Source organism: Antennarius striatus, chromosome 12, assembly GCF_040054535.1.
Source record: "Antennarius striatus isolate MH-2024 chromosome 12, ASM4005453v1, whole genome shotgun sequence".
NCBI classification, from domain to species: Eukaryota; Metazoa; Chordata; class Actinopteri; order Lophiiformes; family Antennariidae; genus Antennarius; species Antennarius striatus.
The window spans coordinates 14957476-14983348 of record NC_090787.1 but is presented as its reverse complement, the minus strand read 5'-3'; the positions used below and the strand labels follow the sequence as shown (position 1 = coordinate 14983348).

Below are 25873 nucleotides of genomic sequence, written 5' to 3'. Positions count from 1 at the left end.
CCTCAGGGGACGCACCAGCTGTCTAACAGACACACTCTCTATTAGCCTCGTATTTATTCACCAAGGGAGACCCACACAAGTGCAGCCATGGGGAAGCAGGTAAGATATGATAAAGTAATGTTAAGCGGCATCGAGTTAAGGAAGTTTAATTGGCTCTGGGTCTTAAATGCCGATTCAGAGAAGCAGTATTTATCTTAGAGTGGGCACTAAATGAGCAGTCAGAGCATAAAAAAGGGCATCCTTTTGTATAAAGTTTCCTCTGAAGTCATATTAAAACAGATTTGAATGATTTTACGGTATCAATATCATCAATATCATCAATATCTGCTTTGATTTTTCCGACTTAATGCAATGAGCACATTCAGGAACACATGACACGGGATATAGAAACTCAATACTTCATGTGTGTCACACAGACATGAAGTACTGTATGTGTCGCACAGGAAGTGTTGGAAACTTGAATGTATTATGGAGACATGTCATCTCAACAAGTCCAGTCTTGTTTACACTTGTGTCACAGCTTCAGCTGAAGACAGACATATCAGGTCCCTCATGAAAACGACTGACAGCAAATCTGTGAAGTGCATTAAAAACACTCGTGTCGTTCAAGCTTTTGCTCTGGTGACGGATAGTGCTGTATATTGTTCTGAATTGTGCCAAAGAACTGAGGATAGGAAATTATTTTTTGCTCTCAATACTTTCCTCATTGGAAGCATCTGGTTCTGCTATTGCTCTGGAATGCCTACCTTCCTTTTAGTTCTAGGAGATTACTGTGAGGTATTATTATTATTCCTATCAATCTTTATTCTGCCTTTGGAATTGAATCCAATTCAATCAACTGCTTTTTTTTCCCATATTATCAAGCGGAAGAGGAAGGCATCTAATTTGAATTTAATTATATTTCCTTGACTGCTTTGAACGTGTGGTGGGTTTTCAATCTGTTTTAAAAATCGCACTCCTCCTCTCGGTGTTGTGTTTTTGCCAGGCCTTCATTCCAACTGATAAACAAGACTGCCTCCATCAGCAGCTGTGATTTCTGGGCCTGCTTGTTGTGACAGGGCAAGAGCCAACGCTAGTTCATTGTCACTGCCAGAGTAGGTAGTTGTGGATGGAAACGGTTGGTTATGTAACTGTGGTGTGTGTGAATCCGCCACGCCGCTCCGTGAAATTTAAGGCTATTCTTTTAACAGTGATACCTCTGTGGTAAAAGTGTTTAATTTTAAACTCCAGAGAATGCACTTCACGGGCCAAGACTGAGGAATGTGTCCTCCGCTGTCTTGAAGGAATGCTTTGCTGACATGAAGATGAAGTAAGGATTTTTTTGTTTCGCTACGCTGAGTCGAGGTTCGCACAAAAGTCAGTTTGACTTTTTCTTAACCTTTAGTGCTTCTTTAACATCACAACCAACATATTGTTTAAATTTGTGACTGTGCTGTCAAAGAGGTCTCACCCCAAAAAGACAAGTTTGAAAACATCCAACTTGCAACTGACCCAGATAGAAGCAGCTGGGCTCCGATTTCGTCTCATTGGACTCAGGGAGACGGCCCACCAGAACAGATGTTCAGGCCTCCTCCAGCATCTCTTGGTGATTTGGTCTGAGTGCAGTGATGTAGTGACTGCAGTGCAGGCGTTGAAGTGAAAAAAAAATCTCATATCCTAGAATAAACCTGAGACTGGTAGCATCTAGCAGCTTGTAAAAGACATTAAAAAAAATCTATACAGTCTATGTTCAAGGATGGAGTTAGAAGTTTGTGAATATAGGAGAGAGGCTAGACCATCATCATCTCTGGTAAGGTAGTGTTGTGAAGGCCGCAGGCAATTCTTAATAAAGACGAGACACTTCTTTTTAATAATAAATCTTTAAGAGACTGGAAGCAATTACAGATGTCTTCAAGCAGAAAAGAATGCAGCAGGCGTTCACCGAACCCTCTCTGAAGGATGCATTCTTTCAGGAAAAAGCCAAGACTTTTGTGGTGTGGAATGAATACAACACATGACCTGACTTTCCCAAAAACTTCTTCACTGTTTCATTTCAATGAGGAAACGCCAGACAGACCAGTATTTTATTGTGCAGCCTTCAACCACAAAATAGAACTGGTTTATTGGAGAGCGGTGTGTCCTTTGGCTTCCAGTCTTCTATTTTAACTTCTTATTACTCATCCCCATGAAAACAGGGAGGGAAGCAGAGCTTCGTACGTGCGACATAAAGACGTATCAATTGACATTTTAATGAAGTGTTTTTAAATTTGGCTAACCCAAACCACCAATGCCCTGTTTATATGACACTTTTTTTTTTCTTTCACACCACATCACAACAGTTAACAATTAAAATCTTTACTGGATCGCTGCACCATGTTAGGGTGGAGAACGAGGCTGACAATAGAATCTGCTGTTGGCATGACCATCAGCAAACCACTGATGAAGCTGCAGCATCAGAGGAGAAGAATTAATTCCAGGTCAATGCTCGTAACAGTCCTATATGCTCTCCCAGCTAATCATAAACCAGTCTCACTGCTGCTTGCAGCAGATCGTTACATGCTTTAGTTTCCACTAATTAATGGCTTCAACTATTAAGGTGGAATCTCGGATATTTTACCTTTATTGCCACTGAATAAGGCATCTTTTGAGAATTGAAGTCGCTCTGATTGGATTTGTTATAAATATTCATGGTGTTATGTCTCGAGGATAAAAGCAATTAGAATCTGAGATCTTTGCTATCTTTGCTATCAAGAGGACAGACTATGCATCTTTTCTTATTGTTTACTGGCAAAATGAGCAGTGTCTGTTTTAGACTGTCCCGGTTTGGAAAACAATCATCGTTGCTTAGATTAAGTGCACTCAAAAAGACAAACGCGCACCCAAACTCAATTAAACATGTGTACTCAGACAGCGGCATCTGCACGGCAAACATAACATGATACTCTGCTTGGTGTTATCTTGTATTTGTGTGTCGTCTATGATTAGATGGCATTTAGTAAGCGAGCAGAACACAACATTTATTGTGAGGATGCACAGAGTTGTGTTTTAAATGCAACCAAGCAGCAGAGCCCCAGAGACTGATCCCATCTGTTCAGGCCCTGCTTGTTTAGTCAGACTCATCAAAATGTGGTCCCCAAGGTTTGTGCACCCCCTTTGTCTCTCCATTTGCTACATCTTTGTCTTATTGCTTAGAGGGTGGGGAGCCAAGGGCAAGAGCTGAACCCCAGGGAGGAGGAGTAGGGAGGGGGGGGGGTTGAGGGGCCACAGAATTAATGGAAACAAGTACCCACGAAATGACCCAATGGAAGCAACGCTTCCTGGGTATGTTTTACGCTTGCATGAGCATACGGCTGGGGCTGTGGTTGGGTGGGGAGGTCTGCCGATGAGGAAGGGAGTGTGGACAGACTAGCCTGACAGGACCTACTGTATGTTTTGTGCGGTCTCTCATCTGTGTGGTGCTAAAATAGAAAGCGAAGCCATTCAATGGGAGATGCATCTTCCAGCTGTGCCTCAGAGGTTCACCCTGGACTGACACGTAAGTCACATAACTAGTTTCTGTTTGCTGAATTTAATGAATTTGTGTTGATTTGCTTTGAGCATTGTGTTGAAGTTGACCTTAAGACATTCTGACTCCCATTTGAGTTCTTTTGCTTCTACTTTGTTCCAAGTGTAAGGTGGATTTAAATACTCTAATTTATGAACAATATAACTTTGTTCAGTGTAAAATGAAATAGCACTTTCCAGTGGCCGAACATCAAGGTGAAATATAGCGCTGTAACAGAATGACGTGGTTTGTGTACGTTAGCCTGATATCAGGATTTGTGTATCCTCAGGTTTCACAGTCTATTCTTATCTACACCTTCAGGATGGCTTTTCTGGCCCTTTACAGTCCTATTTCCAATTAGTAGAGCTTGATGTGCCAGTGAACTGCCTCAGGCAGCAAATGGCCTTATTTAGAGTGAATGAATATTCATCTGTTGTGAATAATTATTTTACGAGCGCTGTTACTTATTGATAAGAGAATATATATGTGTGTGTGTGTGTGTATATATATATATATATATATATATATATATATATATATATATATATATATATATATATATATATATATATATATATATATATATATATATATATATATATATATAATGCCACACATTTTGTGGAAGTAATTTTACAAGGATTGCACAAAGAACATCCAAATCTTAATAGGCAATTATGCAAAACCATAAACAGACTATCTAATTGTTTTTGTTTTTGTCAGCATCCCATACCATTGTGCGAAATTTAATTACGACTGCTATCGATACTCTCTGATGAAATAGTTAGTTTGTATTTAGTTATTATGAAATATTACATGTTAAATATTTGGAATGAATAATATCATCCTGCTGAGCTGGCGTGTCATGACATGCCAGCTGGGACAGGCTCCCGTAACCCGTTACAGTGATGTCATCCTCCGGAAAATGAATGAACGAATGAATGAATGAATGAATGAATGAATGAATGAATGAATGAATGAATGAATGAATGAATGAATGAATGAATGAATGAATGAATGAATATCATCAATCTTCTTTTAATGTTAAATTATTACTGAAAACCCAAAGGTATAAGTTTTGGCTTTCTTTTGACAATTTCCATTATGAAAAGTCTGAGAAACTTTATTAGTTCTCCCAGATCAAAGTTCAGGATCTGGGCCTTCAGTTAGTGAGGTGGGAACAGTCGTTAAAACCGCAGCGTATGCAAGTTTTCTTCTTTTGTGGAATGGCAGGAGCCATCTTTACATCTAATATTTATTACTGATCGTAAAGGTGAGTGACTTTGGATTGACCCTGGAGTGGCATACCACTTTCACCTTTAAAAAGTGCTGGCCTCAAATGTCAGCATGAATCCACATTCCATGTAAATGTCATGAGTTTTATGGCATTTCACTCCACTAAAATGAAATAAAGTCAGAATCTCATTATTTCACAGACAATTTATGGACGTACATTAGCATGGGGGCCTTGGCCATTGACAAAAACGCTTTCTCAAGGCTTTTCTTGCCGTTGTAATTTACTAGAGAGGTGGCACACATCTGAAGACAGATGTGAGAATAATATTGAAGATAGATGTGAGAATAATATATCAAAAAAGGATTTTTTCTGCGGTGGTTACAAGTCGGTTTTAAGAATCAACGAAATTCAAGATCAACTTGTCTATTGTCCTTCTTTTTCTATGTTAACATTTAGTCACAGTCAGCAGATTGACCCATCTCAAGATCTTTTTTTTCTCCTAAAAGTATCTTTACAATTGACTTTTCTTTACAAAAGACATCAGATCTCAGATTGGCTTGGTACGTTGGAAGGAGCTGCAGAGTGACAGACAGTATTTGACTGAGAAACAAACAAGCTGTGAAGAAAGAGCTGAAAGTTTGCCAACGAAAAGATTAGAGCGGCTTTTGGCACGAGCACCAAGATGCATCGTTGCTCTTGCCATACCGCCATGGCAACAGAAGCTTTATTCGTGCCTTCCACTTCCCTCAGTGGGTGACCAGACTGTACCAAAGACTCATTTTGAACAGTTTGATTCTTTATAGTGACCCAAACATTTAGCTCCTCTGTCACGTTTGACGTAAATGACAGTGTCATGAATTCAGCTCTGTCAGCTTTAATTAGTAACTCATTTCCACGGATCGGATTTATCTTCTTCCGTGTTCGATGTAAATGAGGGAGCTGAATAAAGCTCTATTATAAATGTACACATAACCTCAGCTGAGCACCTCTACAGACCCATCCATCCCACTACCCACGTTTGTCATGCAGGTCACCTCTGTTCCCCGGTGACCAATCAGAAGTGCCTCCTTCTGTGGCAGCTCCCCCACAGATCCCCCCCCCCCAAACACCTCATCATCAGCTGTGATTGACAGCCTCCCACAGGAAGCGGGTTATTTACCTCTTTATATTCTTATGGGACAAAGTTAATGATCCCAGCCAACAGAATAATAATACAAAGGCTAAAAAGCCTGAGAAGTCGATGCCTGGTTGAACCATTTGGAGCAGTTTTGGCTTCCTTTTAGAGAGGATTAGAGCAGAAGAGGATGTGTGAGGAGAATTTTCAGAGATAGCAGTGAGGCAGATGAAGCAGCAGAGCCCAGACAGGAAGCTAAAGGGAGGTTTCTGAGGGAAGCAGGTGACTGTAGCTAACATCCCTTTCTGGATTAAATTTCTGCATTCATCTGTCACACTGCACTGCGGACTGTCTGGTTGACTGACTGAGAGGTAAGGGATCATTTGTATTTCCGTTGGGTGACACTTTAAAAGTCCCCTTTAAAGTCTGTTACACTTTAAAGTTGGGCTTTGAGAAAGTTTAGTATTGCTAAAATAAACAGGCTTTGCAGTCTTCTGCATACCACGCTGTTTGAAATTCAGCACATTATTTTTGAATTTACTGAAAAATAAATAATAAAAACACGCACAAAAGGAAAAAATGTGAATTTTGATGCTATCTTTTTGGTCTTGCGACATACTGCTGTAACAGCTGCATTTGCATTGGATTTTATGTATTTAGCAAAAGCGTTCATGTTATTTATTTGCCGTCAAAAACAATTGTTTGCCGAGTATATCCCAGCATGCTATTTAATATTGATTTTTCTTCAAAATAGAATTTGTTTTTCACTAGTTTCACATTTTCATTCCATGTTTATTGAACGCTGCAGTCTAAACTGAAACACATGTGGTCCTGGCAGGAGTTTTTTGAATTGCTACTAATCCAGATTAATCCGTGCCTTATGTACTCTGATTTTACCACAAAGACATGTGCTTTCAACAGAGATAGAGCATTATAATACTGATTTCACGTGCCTGATAAGGTCGTCTGAGGTAAAACTTGTCGATAAAAAGTGAACATGAGCTCAAATTCTGAGCTGAGAAACTCATCAAACTTCATGCCGTCAGCAACACTGTTTGAACGTCAGCAACTATTTGTGTTGGGGTCATTTTCCATGTAGCCAAAAGGGGTGCCAACAAACCAAGATGACTTTCAACACTAACCGTTGCAACCACAATGCATTCCTGTGTGCTTCCATTTTAGTTTATTTACATGAAAAACAAAAAGGGTGCGATCGCTCTAAGAAATGAGTTTGCACAAAGGAAGTTTCCAACTAAATGTGTCTCCTTTGTGAATACCGTCTATGCCTTGATGCATGAGTAAACATTGCTGAAGACAGCAGCAGTGGTTTGTCAGTGTCATTGCTCACCCTCTCTAGCGATGGACCATCGACAGGCTCAAAGCATCCGTGTCCTTGCTCCAGAATGCACTAGTCATTGATTATGGTGTTTACTTATGCACTATTTAATTTGGCTGCATTGAATCTTGCCTCAGGCATTTCATGCGGCACAAATCCCCACCAAGCTTGCAGAGCATAAATCTAAGCAGTTCAGATTTTGCCTGAATGTGGTTGACATTACTTGCAAATCATATACCATCTTGAAAAAGTCAAGAGAGGATAGTGCTCTAAAGCTCTTAACGTTGTTTTTGTGCTGTGCAGCGGTGCTCTATGGTTGATGTTCATTTTGAAAATAACAAATCAAACTTTGCAGAGTCAATGACAGCCCATGCTATGTTACAGTAGCTCTGAATGACAGAACAAAACCAGCTGAAAGGGGAGGGCCCATCCACGTGATTGGTCAATGCAACAACGTGCAGCCCACTGTGTATAGACAGTGTAGGTGCAGTCCTCAATGAGAGGAGGGAAAGAGGTTGAAAGTTTCGATCCTCCTACTAGATTTCAGAACAGGGGTCAGAACTTCAGAACTTCACAGGAACAGGAGGAAAAAGTCACTTCATCCAAAGTTTAAACCCGTGCCCCGGATCAGCAGTGACAGAGTCTCAGTCCTTGTCCTCTGTCGCCTGTTTATGGATGTAATCATGTGGCAGGTAAGTCAGAATGTCATTCTTAACTCTGCACTTTTTTTTTTTTAATTATTGACTTGAAATGTTTTGCAACCAAAACAATGAGTCATCATACTGTATGTTTCCATGGCTCCAGGCAGAGCTCTGTGTGAGTGTAGTGGCTGTTTGGCCTTGTTGTGCTCACAGATTCCCTCATGTTTAGAGCTGTGGATAATACATTAAAGGTATGATGACTAAGTGAGATGCCTGAGGGGGATCTGGTGATTAAAAAGCATCAAAGAAGGTGGGAGTAGTTAAAGCAGGTTTCAGTATGGAAGCAGTTTGCATTTCTGGAATTTACTATACTTCTAAATGAGCTCAATTTAATATATGATGTAATTTGAAAGACCAATCACTAGAAAATACCGTATAGCAAATTTCCTTACTTCAGAGTCACCTTTCTTTGTCATCATAAAAGCTTTTTATTACCTTTGCCAGAGATAAACCCAGCATTTTATCTAGAATTTGGTAGCCTCCTGACCCGTAAAATACCATTTCCCACATTGATAAGATAAAAGTTACATATCTTTCATTTCCTAGTAATACATGTCAACACAGCCTGTGTAAGACCAACGTGTTTGTATAAACAAATATATAGGAGTCATTCTAAATGAAGCTAAAGAATACTGAAACTAAGACTTCACAGTTGGGTCTGTGGTTTTTCCTTATTAATTAGTAACTTATCTTGTTCATTGCTGTGAGGAGGAATGCGAGGCGTCTTCCCACCAGAGTTTGCTTTGCTTTTGATCGTTAGTGGGACAAATAGACGTCTGGCAGTCACCATGGTAACACATGTGGAGCTCCTTAGAAAAGTGGTGGGGTGACAAAAATGGTGCAACTAAATTGCAAAGCGCTTTGAATAACTATACTTTTTTTTTCTTAGTGCAGTAAAATGTCGACGTGTATTTTTTTTTTATGGTAAGAAGTCCTCCTAGGGTCGAAATGCTTGTTGCAGTTCATAAATTAACCACATGGTGTCGCACCTTCACTATTTTCCCAACAATAAAAAAAGTTGTGACCGTTTCTTCTGTGAGTTGCAGGCTCACAGCTGCACAGTTGGCAGGTCACATTCTGTAAATTTCCCGTGTTTGTGGAAAGGATGCAGTGATTCTTTTCCCCTGCTGATACCACCTGCCAAACAGCAGAGAGGAAATAGATTTTTGGTGCTACTTTTGATGACCTGTATAACACATCCAGCCATACAGAGAAAAAACTACACAAGCTGTCAAGATAAAATTTTGAGTTTTATTTTTTTCTGGCTTTTAAAAAGTTATTAACTTCAAATATTAAGTGTCATATCCTGATTCTGGACTGTATTCTAAAACATCCTGTTAATTCACAAAAGACACCTCTTGTTGGAACCATCTTTGACTTTTGTGATTATTTTGTGTCTCTTACATTAATTTTCAAGATGTTTGTAGAGCAAAGGCAAACATTAAAAAAAAAAAATCTAATACATTGTACATTCTGTAGGTTGAGTGACTTGCCCAAATGTTTACAAGTAGGTTTTTAATTAAATTGTCCTCTACAGTCATTTAAATGATGGTAATAATGTATGTTCGTCTGTACCGGGCTTCATGAGGCTAATCTCAGTAATGTGTGCAGCTGCAGATCAGGTAGATTTGTCAGTCTAATCAGCTGGCTAGTGATGCTTTAAATCACATTAGGCCTGCACGGGCTGCTGCTGAGCTGGCTGCTTTAGGGATCATCAACAGGCCACACATTGGTCACAGCCACGCTGCATCGACAAGATTACAGATAAATATGTTAGGTGCTTGCCCCAGGAAAGAAGACAAAGAACAATCACACTCTTTCGGTGGCTGAATGTGTGGTTAAGAGGTGACATTAAAGAGAATAAAAGACCATAACCAAAAGGATTAAGAAGTGTTTGAGCAGGTAATTGTCTTCCTATCTGAGACTTTGTAATTGTTTCATCTCTAAGTGAGCCATTACCTTCTAATCAAATAAAACCTTAAAAACGTTAAGTGCTCAAGTTCATGATTTGACAAACCACCGGGCACTTTAATGTGCACGTCTCACACCTGTCACTTCATCTGTGCTAAGATGTAGTCAAAAATAGAGACTTTTTTTTCTCTCCAGAAATAGGAAAATCATGCAGATTTTTCTCAAGTTATTTCCACATCACAAACATTTAGTTATAGCAAATGTATACAATATAATTTTGATTTTATGTGTGTGTTTTTATGAGAAACTATCATTTCAGTTGGATTTTGGTTATTATACACATGATTTAGCATTTATGATTTTTATTTCTTTTTATTGGCTGCATTACAGCTCTGAGCGTATCTGTGGTTGAGTACTGAACTCATTGCCTTCATATCTAATCTTTCTTTATCTTAGCATTTCTTTCATTTCCTCTGGAAACAAAAATAGTCACGTCATAGCAGTGTGTCGATACTCTCTGTCAGTGTTGAGGTATGCTCAGGCTGATTTGAATGTGTGACGTATGGCTCAGCTCTACAGGCAGTAAAAAAATAATCTCAACAAATCCTTGCATAGAAACCTTTAGATTGCATAGCCACTTGTTCCCTTCATGAGGAAACACAACTTCCTAACACACTGATCTTGTGATTACATTGTGTTAAAACGTGAAGAGGGAGGCAGAATTGGGAAAGAATAAGCAGAGGCTTGATGTCATGATATTGATGTCCATCCCAGTTGGGGAATGCCATAGGAAGCCTGGGGAATGCCAGTTACATTCCCACGTGCATTCCCAAAGCAGTGCAGCACACACCCACTGCTTTGTCTGAACTTTAGCTTGTATTTAATATCTATGGTGTGGATCCGTCTCTTGGAGACGATCGTGACTCTTGGGACTCGTTTGAATGACTGCAGAATCCAAATGGAGCACAGCAGGGGTGTGTCTGGAAACAGGCACATGAGAAGCAGATGGCACCTCGGTGATTCCCACACGAGGACCAACTGGGACAGACCTGAATGTGGCAGATGATGTTATCCACTGTCTGTCTTAATCCGCAGTCTTGTCCGTCGGGGTGGTCTAGAGTTTCCAGTTTCGACATTAAAACTTAGTTCACCTTATTTTGCCAACTATAGTACCTAACGTTCTCTTTTGTCACATTTTACACGTCACAAGACTTACATACAGCTTTTGACGGAATTTGCTTTACATAAACTTTTCATTTTTATTTCTTTTTTGTCATTGTATGCCAAAGGGGATCTCAGGCCTTTGCCCTGCGTACATACGAGTCCCCTCAGGCAGTCTCTGAGCTATGTTGGTGTCTTTGGTTCGAATCCCTGGGGCCACAGCCGAGAACTGTTCCAATCCACAGCATTGTGAGCGACTGTCACACAGGAAACCTGAAACTGATCCCAGTGCTTTGAATTTTTCAATGGGCAGGGCTGAGAGGACACTAACCTGCCTCTGAGGACACAGGCTGAGACTGTGCACACAATACTTTGCCTCCACTTATTTTGCCTCCCACCCTCGTCTCTCTCTCTCTCTCTCTCTCTCTCTCTCTCTCTCTCTCTCTCTCTCTCTCTCTCTCTCTCTCTCTCTCTCTCTCTCTCTCTCTCTCTCTCTCTCTCTCTCTCTCACACACACACACACACACACACACACACACACACACACACACACACACACACACACGCACGCACACACATTCCCTTACTGTTGTCTCTCTTCTTCCAGTACTGGCCAGCACTCCAGCTGTAGGTGGAGCTGGCTTTCCTGGAATTGTCGGGCAACTTTTCCTGTTGTGCTTTCTGCTTCTTGCTCAACCTCTCGCTTAATGACAGCTCTGCTGCAGGATTACTGGGGCTGTGAAGACTTGTGCCATCTGGATGCCCATCTCTACAGCAATGCTACGGTTTACGGCTGCCGTGTTTGTTGTCCAAAATATGTTCTAATGATTTTGGCCAGAAGTTTTCCTTCAGCAGAAATGTCTCGGCAGTACAAAGTGGGGCGAAATCCATCGGTGGGTAAAGTAAACTATGTATGAATGGGAGTTTCACTAGGGGATATAACGCAGTTTGCAGTGTGTGTTTGCCATAGTGTTGTTTTACAAGCCCTCTGTTGAATGGGATATTTTATATCTTAGGAGATGACATCAGAGGACTGTCGTCTTTGAATTTCCTCTACTATTTTTTTTATTTCTCATATACTAAGGCGTTCCCAGGTAAAGTACCAGCTCTACCTGTTAGACAAGACCTGTGGAATTGCTGTAACAGATAGCTTTGCTATAAAACTCTTGTGTGTGTCTGGTAAAAACATATCAGAGAAATTAATAAGGTAATTTAGACAAATTAAGGCAAGTAATTTAGTTTCATCTGTCAAAGGTTGGTTTGTGTTTTGAGATGACTTTGATTTTTAGCCAATTATACATACCTGAATTCTGCTAGCAGGAGTTTAGGGAATATACTGATGGATGATGTAATACAATCCTTATTTCATTTCTTGTGACATATTCTGCTCAGGAGTGAAATGTTTCTATGATGAAAGGATAAGTCTCAGCACAGAACTTCCCCACGGCTCCATTTGTTGATTTTTCTGACACGAACAAAACAGCTAAGAAACAAAGACCTGCAGATTCATCACAGCTGTGACCACAGACAAGTGTAACAATTGCCTCCTGTTTTGAGTAACGCAGTATAGCTGGATGTAGAATGGAAAGAACAAACCCAGGTTCTGTGGCTTGGAGGTAATTGCTGCATCCTCACAACTTCAAAAGGCTACTTGTGCTCGACTGTCTCGTTAATGAGCTTCTGCCTCCTCACACATAAAGGCTGGAGGTAGGAAGTTCATGTAGGCAGACACTTTGAGCACAGTGTGTCCACTCGCAGCTATGGTGTCCGATTGGCCGGGGAACAAAGGCGTAGTGTCTGTGATAGCGAGGAGCCCCAGCCATCAGCCAGCAGGTCAATAGACTTCTGCTTGGCTGAGTTGTCAGTCTTCCCTGACCCACTGGCCCTCAGACTACAGTAAAGTACAGTGACATACAGTAAAATGACAGCCAGCTATGTCCTCTGTGCACATAATGATTAGTATATGTCTGGGAATTGTATCTTTTTTAATTTTCATACTCATATATCACAAACCTACTGTAGTATACAGTATTTTCCACACTATAAGTTGCACTGGCCTATAAGGCACACCTTCAATGAGTGGCTTATTTCAAATCTTATATGTCATGTTTTGACATATACATGTCATATATATGTCATGTTTTGAGAAAATTTAAGGCTTTTAGGTACTCCTTATAGTGCAGAAAATACTGTATATTTCATGCATACTCATGTTGTAATGAAAACTTGCTTTCATTCATTTCTGCACAGATAGCTGATCAGCTTCCCTGGATTTCGCTGTCAAACCCACTTCTGTATGCCTGAAGATGGAAACACTGGAGTCAGAGCTGACCTGCCCAATCTGTCTGGAGCTATTTGAAGATCCTCTACTCTTGCCCTGCGCTCACAGTCTTTGTTTCAACTGTGCCCATCGTATCCTGGTGTCACACTGCACTCCAAGTGAACCGATTCAATCCATCAGTGCCTTTCAGTGCCCGACCTGCCGCTATGTCATCACTCTCAACCAAAGGGGCCTAGAGGGACTCAAACGCAACGTTACATTACAGAACATCATCGATCGCTACCAGAAGGCTTCTCTAAGCGGACCTAATTCTCCTAACGAAACTCGACGGGAGCGAGCCACCACCGGCGGCAAAGCCATGACTTCTCCTAATGACCGGGTACAGTGTCAATTTTGTGAGCAGGACCCCCCACAGAATGCAGTGAAGACTTGCGTCACCTGTGAGGTGTCATACTGTGAGGAGTGCCTCAAGGCCACCCACCCCAACAAGAAGCCTTTCACGGGTCACCGACTAATCGAGCCTTTACTGGACTCCACTCTGCGAGGCCTCATGTGTCTGGAACACGAAGATGAGAAGGTCAACATGTACTGTGTGACAGATGAACAGCTGATCTGTGCATTGTGTAAGCTGGTTGGCCGACACCGGGACCACCAAGTGGCAGCTCTCAGCGACCGCTATGACAAGCTCAAGGTAAGGAGTGATGTGTTGTTCAAGGAATGCTTGGAGAATCATGATGCACTACTGAGACCTCCTATTCCCCCCACAGTATCACAGCATGACAGCATAAGCTAGTAAATTTAATGAATTTTACTTTATTAAATAACAGCGTTGTTGAGCTGTTTCATTTTAATGAAATAAACTCATAAGGTAAAGCAAAATTATTGAAGTTGTAATGATTATTATGATGAAACAATCATCTCGTAGCATGGAATCTCTTTACTGTCTTTTCACTGTTCAACGTAGCCGAACCAGTAGTTTCACACTCAGAAAAAAATGACTTTACAGTAAATTGGAGGGTTTTTCAGGCTCCATTTCTCACTATTTTACAGCTAGAGCTACATGTTTTAAAATGAATTAACCCACTGGTTGTCAGAGTGTAGTCCAGGGAGTAACATACTGAAACAAAATCTGTGAATATGTCAGGGATGTCAAACACGTTTTAGAATTAAAAACATTTAATGGATGTGGTACAACTGGATAAGACCAAATGGTCTTCTTTCCTCCTATCTGCATCAATTTTAAGGTTGGTGGCATGAAAAAGATGTTGAGAACTGATAAATTAAGCCATTAAATTGATGCATTTATGAGTATTCCACTAAAATAGTGATGTTTCTGTTTTTTAACCCCAACAAATTTAACTGTGGTGTATTACTTGAAAATGATAAAAGCATTTCAGGTTCAAAAAAAGGATTCATATTTTGCTACTGGATTTTGACTAGTAAAACACAACATAACCCCGACTCTATTATTTTGTTAGAAATACATGAAACACTTTGTGAAGCACAAATGATGCAAATAACAGAAATGATCTGCCACTTGATGAAATAATCTTACGTTTCCCCTCAAGATGTTTTGGTGAGTGAGTTACACCAGTTTTTATTGTCATAAATCAAAAGTCAACCAGGTATCTTGATATTTTATACTAACGCCAGTCTGTATCGCCAAAGCTTCATGTACAGTTGTAGTCTATGTTGCTGTACCATAGGCCTCTGCTGTCGTCTAAAAACACACCAGCCAGCTGCATTGTTAGACTGGTGATGTATTCCTTCACTGAATGAACATCTGCACTGTTATTTGTGTTGAGTTGATCCCATATAGACAATTGAGCTGAAAATACTTACAGATCTTCACCACTAAATTGCCTAGGACTTAATTTATTTTTGAGGAAGCTCAAATATACAGTTGTTTAACACATCATAACTTATTATATGTCATCTAAATGGAATTAAATATCATGAATGGGCCAGAGACTTGATGATTTAATGAGATTTTCTTACAAAGAAAACAATACTGAATACGACTACCCCTTCTATTTGAGATATAATTCATCACAAGTCTTTGACAAATAGTATGAAGTGAAGGCTAGGTCTCTCTCATGGCCAGTGACTCAATGCAAGAGAATGCTTTTACAGTTTTGGGTTAAGTGAAGCTCTTCACTGCAAGAAGATGGGCTTCTATCAATAAAGAATGAGACAGGGCTGTCAGCTGGAGCATGTAAAAAGGTCATGCATCATATTCTTTCTATTACAGCCATGAATCAGTGTGGTCACAGAGTTTTTCGAATCTCCAGTGTGTCTCCAGCAAGCTTAAAATTTATTATGTATACTCCTTACCTGCAGTGCATTGAACTCGATGACGGGGATATATAAAAATAACTACTATATTTCAGGACTGCAGAAAGGTGATTTCTATCAATTAACCTAATTATGTGATAAGTTGGCTAATTTCCTACGCTCAATGGAGAGAAGTTTGAAATTTCACACACAAGGTTGTTTTTTGTGATAGCATGGCATCCCACTTCATCAAATTAACAGGAATGTTATGGTTTCTCCAATGTGTATGCACGACTCACTAAAGGGGCATATGGGGGTGTTACTGCAACCCAACTAATGCTGAAAACCCACCTGCCTGATCCTCCTCTGCACTGTGCTTGGTTAGAACTGGCATGTCAACGTTTGGAACATCTTCCAAAGAGAGATCAGAAAACTTTAACCTTTCTCCTTTGATCATGCTGTCATTGTGCAGAAATCTTCCTGCCACTTTCTCTGTATGGGGCGTGATCGTTCACACCAAGAGGCAGAACAGGTGACGAGCATCATTTGTTTAACTCTACATGCATATTTGTTGTATAAAAAAAAACTGATTTTAATTTGGATTCTATCCTTAGGAATCCAAAAGGGAATGAGAACCATAGTAAAGACAAATAGTTATTGTTCGGTTGAGATAAAAGATGACATTTGGTCGGCACTTGAAATCCCAAGTCTTGTCATATTTTGCTTATTTTTCACAAAAGTTGGCTTAAAATCTGAATTAGTGAATGTATCTCCTCTTCATCGATGCTCAATCCAAGTGACAGGTGTTAGCATGTACAGATGCTTAAACAGGATTACTGCAGACAAACTCAAAATAGAGTGGGAGCTATGTAAGTATCAAACCACAATGGGTGGACGTGAGTGAAAACAGAAGATTAACACACCTGACTCACCTGAGGGCAAAAGCACCTGGTTTTTGGTAAAATTGCCATCCTAAAACATTAGATGAGTCTCAAATGTGGCCATCTTTTCTGTGGTCACAAAGGATCCAATGCAGACCCTTCAAAGCCCCCAAGACTCATTGCAGAACAGTAATGTTTATTTGCTTTTTTATTTCATAAATGATCCCTGGGAAGTGAGGGTGAAGCGTCATGAATTCTTATGATGACAGGACACACACATACAAATATGCAATAAAATTCTCATAAAAATGTCTGCCTCTATTTGTGTTGGCATTTCTATTGTTATCACAGCTTCAACAGTTTTAATTGCGACATGTTTTACTACTACTATTATCACAAGAACCGCGAGGGTACTGCTATGCTATAGCTTTCACAATAACTACTCCTAGTGCATGGCTTTAATTATAACAAGTTTTAGTACAACTGATCAACTTGTGGTTTAAATGTTGCTGGGTGACAGGGATGTATTTTATTAATGACAGTCTCAAATGCACAGAGAAACTGTGACAAAATTCTGAGTTGAATAGCCATGTAGAAGCCTCTATCATCCTCTCTTGATGATGATGTCCGTGTTGCAAATGCATGTACACGTCTGGAAGGGAAAAAACCCAGTTGTTGAACATATGTATATAAACCAGCCGCTGTCAATACCCAGCAGGGGACCAACAATCCACAGGAAACAGCCTGATTATCTCTGTCTGGAGAAGATATTGCACCACATGAGGTGTTCTCATCAGATACTGATGCGCTTCAGCTCCTGTTATGTAAAATCCAGTTTAGTTTCTTCAAGGCAATAGTGCATTTTACTGTTATTAGTTGGAGACACATCCCTGCAATAATCAAGCTGTTATACATATTGATATACATATGAAGGGATGGAATACGACTTTAGATAGGGAAAAACTTTAAATTTAACACATGAAAAACGACAAAAACTTTCTGATAAACTTTTATAATTTTGATTTTGTGTGGCATACTATGTAAGCCTTTGTTATCTAGTAAAGTATTGACTGTACAATTTATTCTCTTTTAAAACAAGGCAGTCAGAGACTGCAACATCCCGTGACACTCCTGAATTCAAAATTTTACCGTGACCTACTTGCATAGGTCAAAGATCAAAGCTAGTGCTCTGACCTACTGTCATAGATCAAAGCACTAGCTTTGATCTACGATCTTACTCACACTGGCCTTCTCCCTCATCTTTCTATCTTATCCGGTTCCTGAGTGTGCAAGAGTTGAAATTTGACCTTGACGTAGTTATCTCAAGGTCAAGGACATCATCTCATTTTCATCCCATTTGCTGCCCGAGTAATGTGCTCTTTGTTTCGTCTTTTTATCTGCAACGGTTGCGAAGATATTTGGTGGACATACAAACGAACCAATGATCAAACAAACGAACAAACAAACGGACGGACGGATGGACGGACGGACGGACGGACGAACACTGACAATTACAATACATCACCACTTTGAAGCGGGATGTAAATATCACTCTATGAAGACAGCAAAGCGCCCTGAGATTAATAGAGCCATTTATCTTCTGAAAGACTCCCTCCATATAACCTGTTTCCTCATCTGTGTCATATAATCATTTGTTTGATGTCATTTTATGTTCTAATGTACCACTTTATGTTTTTTTGTTGACCTCAAATTAAATGCACTTTGCTGCATTGTTAAAAGCCTCAAGTGACACGGGAAACAACAATCCCCATTCTAAAGAATCCTGGCAGGCAGGACAGGACCCAGGTGGCTTGCAGCTGAGCCTGTTTTAGTGCCGGTGTTCCCAAACACATGTTTACGATCATGATGCCTTCCATTTCTCACAGATTCGCACACAAAGAGATATTGTGATGCTGGTAACAACAGTGTATGTAGATACTGGATTAAGTAAAACATCTATAATGTAGTCTGGTACGATGCAACATGATGAAGGTTTGATATTATATTTGATATTATGTACATCTTCTGTGCCATCATGTAAGGTTTCTGGTCTGCCTTGGGTGTATAAACAGGAAGAACTGGCAATTTCAGGTTTGTGGTGAATTTCACTTAAGTGAGATGTGGGAAGAAAGTCACATAAACACAGAGAGAAGATTCACATCAGTACGTATGCAGAACCTTCCAGGGGTGAGGTACTAGTATAAATTTGAATTTATATGTTAGTTATATTCAGGTCAAAAGGAATCAAGCTTAAAAACAACTTCAAACCAACAGTGTTGGTATGCTGTATCATGTTCAGGAATTACTGGAATTTTTAGGGGCTAAAATATTCACTGCAGCAACATGCACTTTTAATTTCATGAACGATTTTTATTGATTTTGTGTTATAATTACCTCAAGATTAGTGTTCCAAAGCTAAAAATCCTACGGAATGTAATAAGCACCGAGGCACCTGGCCTGCAGCACATCTAAGGAACAGCATGTCCTGAACCATGAAGATTTTTCTTCATCTGCTGGAGTGTCATTCTAAGGTCACATATTTCCAAAATAATTGCAGAGTAGTAGATCTGCTCTACACTCTGACAGTAACCTGTTTCACTGAAGGCTGAGGGCAGTGTTTTCTGGTGAATGGCTAAATTTTTGTTCCCACCTTGACGAACAGGTTCTTTAATAGGCTTTTTTTCCCAGCGTGTATTTCTCCTCTTTATAAAGGTAAAACTGAAGTGGCACTAGTCAGTCAGTCATCTTCAGATTACCACCACTATATCTGCCGTCGGAGCCTATCTCGGCGGCATAGGGCGTGAGGTGGGGGACACTCCGGGAACGACGCCAGTGCACCGCGGAGCCACACACAAAGACACACAACCATGCACACACACACACACACACACACACTCATTCCTACGGGCAATTTTGGACCAATCAACCTGAAGCGCATGCTTTTGGAGGTGGGAGGAAGCCGGAGAACCCGGAGACACTGGGAGAGCATGCGAACTCCGCACAGAGCGGGACTCGAACCCGGGTCCGCCGTGTTGTGAGGCAACAGCGCTAACCACTGCGCCACCGTCAGCTTTATTTGAAATTCTGATCAAATGTGATTTTGTCAAACTACAGAATACCTTTATACCTGATAAAGTGTGTGTAAAAAAAAACTGTTGAGCTGATCCAACTCAATGACAACCTAAAAGTCAGTTCAACATCAGGGATCACAGTTGGTCACTGCCCGCAGTGCTCACAGGATGATGGGACAAACTCTGACAATAGAGCCGATTGCTAATGTTGACACAGGAAAAAACTCCAAAACCTGACAGTGACCTGTCAGACAGGAAGGAAAAGAGGCTGGCCAAAGCTAAGGTGTTAGACTAGAAGCATTCACATGCAAAAGGAAGCTGCTATTCTTTCCTCTCATCGACCTTAAATACCTTTCGGAAAGAGAACTCAGCTAGCGAGAGCTGTCCAAACACATAGAGCGTATTTATGTTGGACGAGCAGATGCTTTTTAGGCACTTTGAGAAGAACAATGCATCAAAATGTTAACCGGGGCATTTGCTTATATTTAACTTCAGTTTGATTCATATTTTATGTTTCATGTGCCCAGTTTGAGAATGTTTTATTCCCCTCACCTGTATCTGGAGATATGCATCTTAGATTCCTCACTTTCTCTTTCATATAAATAAATCATACTGCTGAGAGTGGTAAAATAAAGCCTTTGCTATTTTAATACGCAGCGATGTACCCAACATCACAAAGTAAAACCTGAACCCTGAAGGAAGTTAACCCCCTATCTGCTACAGGCCTTCTAGTTTCTGTTCATTTCTACTGACTATTTTCAATATTTGTTTTCAGCCACAAATTTCATAATTACATATTTGACATTTGTGAACAAAGAGAACATTAAAATGCTCTGAATGTTGGGAGATTAACAGAATGACAGTACCGATTTGGATTGTTTACTACTTCACAGTGTGTCCCTGTTAAACCAAAACAATCATCGAATTCAATGGAAATTTCAATTGAAAACATATGCTCACACAAAAGTAATAATTTAGATTTTATTACTGATGATTGCTTTGGATTTGTTTTTGCAAAGTACCTGCTGATTTTTTTTCCCACACTTGTGTCATCTGGTTTGTTATGCCTTTGCTTTATGTAATCATTTATGACACTATTACATGTAATTGCACGTTAATATTTTATTCCAGTAGAGCAACACTTTATCTCATTTGATATTTCACACCACCTCAGCACACAGTCATCATTTTTACCAAAAACAGTATGAGATAGCTCAGTGCCATAATCCTTTGATCTGAGTCACTGATTAACACAGTCGGGCTTTGGCTGACCGAATCCCTGGCAGATGCTCTCCTGAGCCCGATCATGGGGGTTTGTGAGACATATTCGGGGATCCCCAAATGTGTCCAGTCATAACAAGAGGCAGCCTTGTACAGTATGTCCCCTGTTGTGTTGATTCCACATAACTTAGGTCCTTACATTCTCGTCCACCAGACTCTTTATTCTGCTGTTTACACTCTGATGATGGTGGTGTGGTGGGAGCCAACGTGTGATTAAATACTCATCTTTAACTCTCTTTGCAGCACGCCCTGGATTCCAACCTCAGCAGTCTCATCAAGAGGACCAGTGATTTGGAAAGTTTGATGGGCAAACTTATCCAAACTTGCCAGCATGTTGAGGTGATGCTGCTCATGTTGTTCAAGCTCCTTATTTTGACACAGATAAAAATGATTAAAGCGATTTAATCACAATGTAAACATTGCTTACAAGTTGAAGCAAATTTAGCATTTTCAGAACAACTTTACACTGAATATATTTCCATGGGTGTGGGTACATTTAAGTGTTGCTAAAACAAAGAATCTCTAATTCACTGTGTACCACAATTCTCATCAATCAGTGTGATTATCCGTACATTTGGGATAAAATACAAAATGTGAGCAAAATCAATTTCCCTGCCCAATGTTAGGGGGAATTACATTCCCTAATATAGTTTTCCTGTCATATGAAGTTTGTCTTTAGGAAATGTTTAATCAAACAAACAAGCACTCATTTTAATAGCAAAGGAAAAAGAAAAGCATTTACATTATGTCCAATGTTTTTTATCTGCTTCCATCCAGGCTAATGCATCAAGACAAGAAAATAAACTGCTTGAGGAGTGTGACCTGCTGATTAATATCATCCAGCAGCGCAGACAAATCATAGCTTCCAAGATAAAGGAGGGAAAGGTATGTTTTTTTGTTTTTTTTTAACCTTTTGTCACTTTTGTACTGGATTACCTTTGTCTTTTTGTTTATCTCCTCGTGCTCGATGACCTTTGCTCCTCTCACAACACCTGTGCATGCAGCTCTCACTATGGTGGTAACAAATCACAGGCTGTTGAGGAAAAGCCTCACATCTCCAAAAAGTTTTGAATCGTAGATTGTAGTAGTAGCAAAATATGTGCTGTTGTTTAAATATGTATAAAATAGCAAACCATTGCCAGCCTGTTGTGTTCACTGATGCGTTTTGTCTTCAGTATCACTCCTCACATTTTCTGGCACAGCGTTTGATGTGCTGCATCCCTTGAATAATTTCACATCATGTCCTCTATTAGATTATTACTGGTAGATTCTATTAGAAATAAACCCTGCATGCTGCACCATAATCATTGTCAGAGTGAGATCAGGCCTGTTTCGATCATGGACCTGCTTGCATGACGACTCTATGCTTCCTTGTTTTATATCTTGCATTAGGTTGAGGCTGCTTTCCACCACTAATCCAATGTGTCACAGATGTGGGATAGCAGGGCTAGATAATGTGATGGTGTCATCAGGGATGTTTCATGATTATCTCTCTCATGCCAGAACAGTTTTTATAAGTGGCTGAACCTTGCCACTTTGCGAGCATTACACAAGTACAAAAAAAATCCAATTCTCAAAGGTCCAAGTCAGATTTTCAAGATTTTCAAAGTGAGATAAAGTCAAATTTGGCAAATGTCAGTTTCATCTTTTAGACAGTGGTTGGTTATTTACTAAGCTTTTCATCCATCAACATGTCTCTTGCTTCTTGCACAGTCTGTGCGACTGAGGAAACTAGCCCAGCAGATAGCCAGCTGCAAGCAGTGCATCGAGAGGTCCTCGTCCCTCATCACTCAGGCCGACCAAGCTCTCAAGGAGACGGACCACACCCACTTCCTCCAGACGGCTAAAAGCATCTGTGACAGGTGAGGCTACAAATATCTCCAAAAACCAGCAACAGGCAATCAATCCATCTAATTATGTACTGCTTTATTACAGAGTTTCTATGGCGACAGCTTCATCTCAAATACTGCTGCCAGAAATTAACTTGAATGACACCTTCGATACTTTTGCTTTGGACTTTACAAGAGAAAAGAAATTGCTTGAAAGCTTGGATTATCTTACAGGTGACTAGGATCTTGTTCAATACATAGACCATGTTATACTGTGTTACTTGATGACTTTGTTCTGACAGATGAGAACTTTTTGAACATTCTTCTACAAAACAATTCATTTTGATTTATCCTCCAAGTAAAGGCTCCACCATTCATTGACAAAAATGTTTTAATGACGCGTCTAGGAAATGACAAAATAGAAAATATCACAGATGTTAGAGAGGATTTGAGCTTTAATTCCACTGAACTAAACTATTTGGCATTGGCTGTTTATGCTTAGGCCCCTGTTGTACAGTTATTTCTGGGGGATCCAGATTACAACTAGTGGAATCCATTTTTTTTAAATTTGTTTGATATTTTGTGTTGTTTTGTACAGAATACACTCGTCTTTAATTGCTGTCTTGAACAACGATTGTCTTTTGTTTTTTGACTGCAGCACCAAATCCGCCAATAATCCGTGAGGAATTATGCACCGCTTCATATGACACAATCACAGTTCACTGGTCATCAGACGATGAATTCTCTGTTGTATCCTATGAACTCCAGTATGCTATCTTCACCAGCCAAACTAATGTTGTCAGTAAGTTTATATACTGTTCTCTGGTGGGAGTGCAGAATAATATTTGTGGTTGGAAACATGGCAAAGATGGAGGGATTTGAAAGGGATTTTCTCTGCTTGATTTTAAATTGCTTGGGGGCAATGTTACAATATCAAAAACATAATATTGTATTGTAGCCACAGAAGAGATCTGTCATGACTTTTGTGGATAACTGGATGCTGCTTAAATACAATACAGTGTCTAGGATATGATGTAAGGAGAAGAAAACAACAATTTAGTGGATTTACATCCAGCTGTGTATCATAAAGTCAATATTACCTCACGTTTGAGCAGCAAACCACTTTAATCCCTTGCTCTAACAAGGTCACAATAGCTTGATTGAGGAATATATTGTGATCTGCCTCAGGGTTCATGCTCACTTGATTATATTTGAGTACCTAAAAAATAGCAGCCGCAGACTGAAACACTGCATTTACGGTAATTATGCTGCATTTCTTCTCTGTTTGTATCAGCTGTTTCCACCATGAGTTAAGTGATTTAAATTTTTCTTTTCAAGTGTTTCTTTGTCTCTCTCGGCTGCAGGTTTGTGCAACTCTGCTGATAGCTGGATGATTGTACCAAACATCAAGCAAAATCACTACACGGTGCATGGGCTCCAATGTGGCATCAAGTACATTTTCATAGTGAAGGCCATAAATCAGGCAGGAAACCGTAGCAGCGAACCAGAGAAACTCAAAACCAACAGTATGTAACTGCACCAAATTTATTACACAGTTAATTATACATAAATATTGTAATGCATTTTAAAAAGGAAGATTTCTTTTTAAGGTCAGCCATTCAAATTAGACCCAAAATCAGCACACAAGAAGCTGAGGGTGTCCCATGACAACCAGACGGTGGAGAGGGATGAGACATCTTCCAAGAAGAGCCACAGTCAGGATCGATTCTCCAGCCACAGCAGCTACGGTGTTGCAGGAAATGTCTTTATCGACAGTGGCCGCCATTACTGGGAAGCACTGATAGGAGGAAGCACATGGTAAAAATATTCATGTTACAGTATCGGTGGATTGTTAAATTAAATTATTATTTTTTTATTGTAGAATTGGTTTTGTCATAACATGTTGTACAGTATTTGGATAACAATTGAAAGGGGAAGTAGAAGTCTTTCCACGATGCTTTGTTTTCCTTGCACTGTGCAAAATTTTGGGCAATGAGATTTCATTCAGTCACTGAAGAACAACATTTTGCTCTTTGTATGTTTTTTTCCTGTTTAGCCCAGCATGAATCAAAGAGAACTTGTTTTTTTTTGCATGAAGTGTTTATGGGCATCAGAGGTATTTGGTATTCCTCTGACTGTTGCTGTAGACCCACTAAGAGTTTGACAATTTTCAGGTTTACAATGCCAATAACATCTCTTTTTTTATGAAGTATCAGTTTTACAATTTTTATGCCATTTTAAACATAATTATTATTTTCTGTTGCACGTGCAGGTTTGCAGTGGGAATCACATACAAATCGGCACCAAAACAAGAGTGGATTGGCAAAAATTCGGCCTCTTGGGTGTTGTCTCGATGCAACAACTCATGGGTGGTGCGCCACAACAGCAAGGAGATACCCATTGAGCCTTCGCCCCACCTGCGGCGTTTGGGGGTGTTGCTGGACTATGACTCTGGGTCTTTGTCTTTCTACGATGCCGTCAACTCTCAGCACTTGCACACATTTGACATTTCCTTTGTTCAGCCAGTCTGTCCTGTGTTCAACGTGTGGAACAGATGTTTAACAATTCTCACCGGACTGCCCATTCCAGATTACCTTGAGGAGACAGACTACAACAACTGACAATACCTGTTTACTAGACTTGACTGCCTGTACCTCATTGACTGTGATGCACATGTTGTGAGTAACCTGACCACATGCAATTAAAGTGTCGATCAAGCCTATGAAATATATTTTAATTGTTTAAGAATTTTTTTACAGATATTTGTTGATTTTGTTTGCTTTGCACATATATACCTTACACTGCAGAATGGTTTTAAGGTTTGCTTGCAGTTAGAGCTGGAAATATTCTCAAAGCATCATTTGAATTCATATCAACATTTATACAGTCTCTTTATACAGTCCCATTAAATGTAAGTAATGTTATGAAATTTTGTATTTCAGGTTGTTTTAGAAGTAATGTTTTTAAAAGTTCATACTTTGCAGCATTTGGAGAGGACATTTCTTGGAGAGGGTATTTCTAAACATTTCGTACCTTAAAAGATTTCTGTTCTATTTCTTTTTGGAAAGCACTTAGAAGGATCTAACAGCAATAGTTAATAGCTGTTTTGCTTTTTTGATGTTAGAAATATTCAAATATTTATTATCTGTTAATGATGGCACAATGTGCAGCAGTTGGGGTTATTTGTTTTATTTTGACAGTTTTAAATCAGTTTCTGGCCACATTTTTCACATTTCTGGCTGTCAAATTTTAATAAAAATGTCTTTGCCTGAT

At 39.8% G+C, this 25873-nt stretch overlaps 1 protein-coding gene across 6 annotated transcripts; it reads left to right on the top strand.

Annotated features, from left to right (window-relative positions):
- On the top strand, positions 1 to 25873 carry mid1 (midline 1). Of its 6 annotated transcripts, none has more exons than XM_068329885.1 (11): positions 1 to 99; positions 13234 to 13955; positions 16011 to 16070; positions 21015 to 21110; positions 21549 to 21656; positions 22485 to 22633; positions 22707 to 22834; positions 23259 to 23402; positions 23965 to 24126; positions 24211 to 24418; positions 24873 to 25873. In XM_068329885.1, exons 2-11 carry the CDS (start codon positions 13290 to 13292, stop codon positions 25219 to 25221), a joined length of 2070 nt encoding a protein of 689 aa, XP_068185986.1. In that variant the 5' UTR covers positions 1 to 99; positions 13234 to 13289; the 3' UTR covers positions 25222 to 25873. The 6 variants fall into 6 exon arrangements, with proteins under 6 accessions (XP_068185986.1, XP_068185987.1, XP_068185985.1 ...); XM_068329886.1 differs by lacking the exon at positions 1 to 99 and adding an exon at positions 3399 to 3514; XM_068329884.1 differs by lacking the exon at positions 1 to 99 and adding an exon at positions 6119 to 6245.